Source organism: Castanea sativa, chromosome 4, assembly GCF_040712315.1.
Source record: "Castanea sativa cultivar Marrone di Chiusa Pesio chromosome 4, ASM4071231v1".
Classification (NCBI taxonomy): Eukaryota; Viridiplantae; Streptophyta; class Magnoliopsida; order Fagales; family Fagaceae; genus Castanea; species Castanea sativa.
In genome coordinates this window covers 18362697-18369909 of record NC_134016.1, presented here as the reverse complement: position 1 = coordinate 18369909, position 7213 = coordinate 18362697, and the positions used below count along the sequence as shown (strand labels likewise).

Sequence of the window (7213 nt, the reverse complement as noted above, 5' to 3'; positions counted from 1 at the left end):
ATGGTTTCTCCTCCCTCCAATATTGATGTTGTTAAGGGTCTGATTTGGAAGACAAAAATACATGAACATTTTAAGACGCTTCTTTGGAGAATTGCTGCTAACTTGCTTCCCTCTAAAGAGATAATTAGCAGATTTAATGAAAGTATGGATTTACGCTGCCCTCTTTGTAGTTCAGCTGTGGAGATAACCTTGCATCTATTCACGGTATGTCCATTTTCTAAATCATTATGGTTCCAAAGCCAGTGGGGGTTGAGAATGGATGTTTTGAATTTTGATTCCCCTTTGGAGTTTGTCAAGTTCCTTTTATCTCCTACTTTTGCGAGTAATTTGTTGCCTAGCCATAGAGAGGATTTTTTGTTATTTGGTGCCATCCTCTGTGATGTTATTTGGAAGCAAAGAAATCGTTCCATATTTGAGAACATGGACATAAATTTGGAAGGTGTTGCAGCTAGAATTTTCAGCCTTTTTGTTGAACATAAAAGTGCTAGACCACCCCTTGTTAGACCTCAAGTTTCTGTAGCAGCCTTGGGTTGGAGTTCTCCACCGAGGCATGGCTTAAAAATAAATGTAGATGTTGCAGTTGATCCAAGATTCTCTGTCATTGCTGTGGTCACAAGAGATTGGAGAGGGAGAGTGGTATTTGCTGGTTCAAGGAAAGTGAACACCAACGTCCCTCTTCAAGCTGAAGCGGAAGTAGTAAGATGGGCGCTCTCTTTGGTTCCAGACTTGAGGTGTGATGCTGTCTCATTGGAAACTGATTCTCAAGTTGTGGCCAATCTCATTCCGAATTCATTAGTGCCTCCCCCTTGGAGAATCAGGTTTCTTTGCTTTGATTTGAGGTCCTTTTTGTCTAGTTATAGTAATGTTATTATGAGTTGGGTGCCTAGGATATGTAATGAGGCAGCCCACATTTTAGCCAAGTGGTCTTTATTTTGCAAGTTTTATGGCTCTTTTGATGTTAGATTTAGACCGAACTATTTCTCCTCTGTTGTGTTGAGAGAGTCCAATGGCTTGGTGTAGTTTTGTTTCTCTCTTAATGAAAATTTATGATTATCAAAAAAAGAATTAAAAAGAATATAATATTAAAAGAATCATGATGTAACCACAAACACATAAGGTAGTATAAAATAATAGACTGTCAATGGGGAAGCTCTTAATTTGGTGACAAAGGGGGGAAAAATAAAAAACAAAGAGTTAGGTGGTGAGGTGAGGACAGAGGTGAGGTGAGGTGAGGCGACTGGCGAGAGTAAAAAGTAAAGTGATATATATCTACCCTACTCCACGGGCCAACCTTCTAGAACACATCCACCTTCATGCCTCGTAGTCGTAGGGAAGGGATGCCATCCTCTTTTTTGTGTGTGTATCAATATCAATCATGTCATCATTCATTAATTAATTAATTTATATATATATATAAATTTGTGTGGGTTAGAAATTTAATTTTAATTCATTAAAATAAAATAATAATAAAATGATTAGAAAAGAGAGAGAGAGAGAGAGCAGAGAAGCAGGAATTTATGAGAAGAGACAGAGGGGTAGTTGTCTTTGCTTACATCACCCCATCTACCAACCCAAACCGCTATCATGTTATTTCCAACCCACACACAACACAATAATAAATTTATTAAGGACAACCTATCAACACCCATGTTTTATATATAATAATATATATCCTTTCCCTTTTTCCTTCCTTTAAATATTCTTTTCTTTTATTTTACTATATTTAGTGTCTTAGTTAGGTTCAGATCCAACTTGGTTAACACTAGTCCAAACCAGAAGAGGCTGGCCACAAGTTTCTTGATTCACAAATCTACACGTGAAATTTTCATCGTCAATGTTACTCACACATCGAATTTTATATTTACTTTTTTTTTTATTACTTATTGAGTTTGATAGATTATGACTAATATAACATTATTTTTATTAGGACTATTAATCTCTCATTAATATTATTTTTACTATACACTAATTACATTATGTCATGACAATATTTTGATTTTTTATTAGAGAGTTTCAACTTATAGCGTCCGCTCTTAATGATAGTTATTTATCATCAGATCAAGACACCAATCAGTTTTTGGTGTAGGCGGGAGATTGAACCCCAGATCTTTTATTCAACTATCAAAGATTTTACCAGTTGAGTTAGCCGGAACCCATATAATATTTTGAAATTTGTTTTCATTAGATTGATTGAATTTTCATTGCCTCTCAATATCTTTTTTTTTTCTTTAATGAGAAAATATTCTCTTGCATTCTTTTATATCTATTATTTTACATTAATATCCACAATTGATACAAAAATATCCATATTTTTACTCATGAAAAGAGACGCAACAAAAAATAAAAAATTGTTAAGAGTATTATTGCTCTTTTGGAATACCTCTCAATTTCAGATAGCTTCCCTTTGCTTGTTCTTTTAATAAAAATAAAAATAAATAAATAAATTGATAGTCACCTTTATTTCACTAAAACATAGAGTTACAAAATAAATAAACTAATGAGTTAAATTTTATATAAAAAATTTATTTATTATATATAGGTTTGACTTCAATCATATTTATGGTTTCGTTAGTTTATAATTTTTTTATAATAAAATTGATAATAAAATCAAACCAACTAGTAGTGACTTAGGGTTGGGGCATACCCTATAATTAAGTTATTCTAATTTATACTCCTATTAATAAAAATTATTCCTCTTCCTGAATAAAAGTTAGTTCAAACAGTCTTGTAGCCTAATATATGAAATTAAATTTACATGAGACAATGCTATTATCTGAAAAGTACAGTAGATAGATGCCAAACAACAAAGCACTAGGTGATCAATAAATTTTTTTTTTATTTCTAGAAGCACTAGATGATGGCTCATTACAAAAAAAAAAAAAAAAAAAAAAAAAAAAATAATAATAATAATAAAATAAATAAATAAATAAAAGTTTCCTTTTCTTCACTTCCCTTAACACTTCGCATCCTCTGACAATTCTGGAAATTTATAATCCATATTTTTCTAGGTTCTTGAGGTGGGTTCCAATTGGAGGTTGATACGTTAAAGTTCATTTAAATTGAAGTCACAAGTGTTAAAAAACTAGGGGTGGCAAAATTTGACACGACCCGCGAACCCGACACGACACGACACGAAATTAGCAGGTTATGGGTTGAGGCTTAACGGGTTCGTGTCATATTCGGGTTGACACGACTAACCCGTTTAATAAATGGGTTGGGTTAGGGTTGAACACATAGAACCTGTTTGACCCGTCTGACCCGTTTAATTAAATGATATTTTACCAACATACCCTTCAAACTCTAGGTATATAAACTTATTAGTTGTTGTGATTTATTTTCTTTGACATATTGTGATTGATTATTTGTGATATTGGGATATGCTTTAACTTTGAATGATTATTTGTGATGCAGTTACTCGTTAGTTCTAAATTTTATATTAAAAATATTTATTTGTTTGTTTTTTCATTAATTTTTATTTTTCATTTTGATAAAATCTAATACACAGGTCGACACGACTGACCCGTTTAATAAATGGGTCGTGTTAGGGTTGAGAAATCTTGACCCGTTTAATAAACAGGTCGGGTTAGTGTTGACCTATGTAGTCGAATACTCATGACTTGACACGACACGAATCCGACACGCGAACACGAATTGCCACCCCTATAAAAAACCAAACGTAAATAAAGTTCTTTTTCTTTTTTCGTTTTTTCTAAATATATATTGAAAATTATATTAACATAATTAACCCTGTACGTAAATCTTCACATAGAACAGATTAAATGCAAACTTCAATCTTTGAAAAGAAAAGTAGCTCTAAGCTATAATATTAAAATACTAATAAATAAAAGGCACCTAACTGCTAAATTATTTATGCATCATATAAATAATCTTAGGTTGCATCTCTAATCTTCATCCCAATGGACTGCCTTAACAAAACAAATTATTATTTTTTAAGGAAAATAGCAATTGTAACTATCATTTATTAGATAAGGTTTTTTTTTTTTTTAAAGAGTTTCAACTTATGACTTTTGCTTTAATGATGACTCTTATCATCGAACTAAGACACCAATCAGTTTTTGGTGTAGGCGGAGATTGAACCACAGATCTCTTATACAACCTTCATACATTTTACTAGTTAAGCTAATTGGAACCCACTATTTAGATAAGCTAAAATAGTATTTCTCGGAATTTAATAATTTTTATTATGTTGTTAAAAATTTATTTTAAATGACCTAATATTACATAAGTTCTTAAATTCTTAAAAATTAATCTTAAGTATAAAATGAGTTTTCTCTATTTCTTAAATTTTAAACGAGTTGTAACACGAGTTTTCTCCATTTCAAATATAAAAGAGAGTAATTATTTTCCAACTATATAGTATATAATGGGGTAGGCCCTCCCATCTACTTCCTTAGTATGAGTATAATTCAATTAAACTAAATTTTGAAGGTTTTTTCAACTCATTATGTGATAGCTCAAAACTCAAAAGTCTATATTTATATGTACCTTTAGTCACATGGCCTATGAAATAGTCACCTGACACATTTAAATGATTTATAATTAATTAATGTGACTTAATATACTTGGATGTCTTCTAAACCACCATGTAATGGATTGAACAAAATTCCTCCAATTTGGTTTAGAGAAATTTTTTATCTAATTCTATTTCATGATGTAATACAATTTTATAAATTACTATAATACTAAGAAACTTTACCAATTAAACTATATGATCCCACAAATAAAGAATTTGGATACATGTATCATAATTTAACTAATGTGATATAATATAATTTTTGATTACATAAAACGAACAAAAAAAAAAGAGAGTATTTGATTGATTATTGATTAATTTATTAAAAATTTACAGCATAGCTATTTTTTTTTTTTTTGGAATTAAGGTGTTGTTATCATTCTTGATAATTTAACTAAATTTAGAGAGAATACAAAATTTTCATAATAGCAATACATGATATTGGTGGTAAACTAACTCAGAGGACTGTAAACAAGTTGAACAATGTTGAATAATAAATATTCGATCTTGACTTGATAACAAAAGTAAAATGTTCAAGCTCTGAGCTTGAATGAAACCTACAAATAATAAATCAAGCTAAGCTCGAGCTTAACATCAAGTTTTGAGGTTGATATTTAATGCAAGTATATTATTAAGCTTATTACTAAGCCTATAATTGAGTTTATGCTCAGCCTATTTTTATCAAATTTTAATATTTACAAACCTGAACAATTTTGTTTTGCTTGAACTTGCTTGTTTATTATATAAACACAAACTAAAGCTCAAATTTAGTTTATTTATAAATAGAGAAATAAAAACAGTTTTTTTTTTTTTTGGGGTTATCAAGCCAAACGTAAATTAATTATTTATGATCGTATCAGTAACTCATATTGATGGGCCCTTTGTCAAATTGTCCATTATTTATTCCTTTTCTCTTCATTGTACTATCATCTCACTTTATGATGTGATTCTTCATTCCTCACAATCACAAGAAGCGAGGCCTCAAGTCTAGGGGTGGCAATTCGTATTTGCGTGTCGGGTTCGTATCGTGTCAAATCATGAGTATTCTACTGAATAGGTCAACACTAACCCGACATGTTTATTAAACGGGTCAAAATTCCTCAACCTTAACACGACCCATTTATTAAACGGGTTAGTCGTGTTGACCTGTTTATTAAATTTTATTAAAATGAAAAATAAAAATTAATGAAAAAACAAACAAATAAATATTTTTAATATAAAATTCAAAACTAACGAGTAACTACATCAAAAATAATCATTCAAAACTAAAGCATATCTCAATATCACAAATAATCAATTACAATATGTCAAAGAAAATAAATCACAACAACTAATAAGTTTATATACCTAGAGTTTGAAGGGTATATTGGTAAAATGTCATTTAATTAAACAGGTCAGACGGGTCAAACAGGTTCTATGTGTTCAACACTAACCCAACCTGTTTATTAAACCGGTTAGCCGTGTCAACCCGAATATGACATGAACCCGTTAAGCCTCAACCCATAACTTGCTAATTTCGTGTTATATCGTGTCGGATTCGCAGTTCGTGTCAAATTTTGCGACCCCTATCCTCAACACATCTTGATCTGGTTGAGTGGCTGGCTGGTACACGTATATTTATTATGCCACCATCACCATTGACAAGGATTCAAACAATTGGCAGGCACGTGCTTGACAATCAAGTATATATGCTACATTAATTTCCACTTAAATAAATAATATATTTGCACAAACCTGATTTTAATAGTCTTAAATTGGTTTCGTTCGGAAAGACTTTTGACTTCATTGATACGGTAATGCCTAACGAATAAAACATTAAAAACTGAATTTAGATGAACTTAATATTCTGTCAACATCTTTCTCCTTCTTTGTCATGGATGAATTAATTCATTGGTTACTTCACTTCTCCATTCCTCGCTCTTGGTCACTCTTTGAGTTGAGAGAAGCTATTCTTTTTTCTTTTCTTTTATTTTCTAAGAAAGTCACTAGCAGCAGTGACATATTGTGAAAATTGGGCTAAAGTATAGGGGAGAACTTAAATCTCATTTTTATTGCATGTTTAAAACCAAGCTAAGCTAATAATGAAGAAAGGTGTGTGAAGGATTTAAGAGTATTGAGCGTTTTACCCAAAAAAATTAGAAGTCTGTTTAGTATATGCGATTAAATATATATTTTTAATTTTTAAATAATATTACACATATTTTTATATATATTTTTATTTACACGTATTTATAAAAAATACAAAAATATTACTGGAACAACGTTACCAAACGTATCATAGATCTTTAAAACTTGCATTTTAAGTTTAAACAAAATCAATGGGTATTTAGTTCTATCGATTAGCTAAACTATAAGTAATTTACAGTATAACTACACTGTAAATAAGATTAGCTATACTATAGGGGAGAACTTAAATCTTAATTTTATCGCATGTTTAAAAATAAGCAAATAATTAAGTGCGTAGTTAATTTGTTATAACCTAAAAAAAGATCTAAACTAAAAAAAAAAACTTGCATTTTAAGTTTAAACAAATCAACGGATAATTAATTCTATCAATTAGCATGTAAAGGATTTCTTTTTCTCTCACTCTCAAGGCCAAAAAAAACAAAAAAAAAAAAAAAAAAACAAAACAAAAAGGAATAAACTAAGATTTAAATGAAAACCCAAGAGCAAGAAAGT

The 7213-nt window shown here is 30.3% G+C and overlaps 1 protein-coding gene across 1 annotated transcript; it reads left to right on the top strand.

The window, feature by feature from the left end:
• LOC142632554 (uncharacterized) lies at positions 1-1020 on the top strand. Its single transcript, XM_075806934.1, has one exon. It carries the CDS (start codon positions 1-3, stop codon positions 1018-1020), a length of 1020 nt encoding a protein of 339 aa, XP_075663049.1.
• The last annotated feature ends 6193 nt before the right edge of the window (positions 1021-7213 follow it).

Excerpts from the sequence above, each read along its gene's own strand:
- LOC142632554 (XM_075806934.1), top strand. The coding sequence starts at position 1 with ATGGTTTCTCCTCCCTCCAATATTGATGTTGTTAAGGGTCTGATTTGG.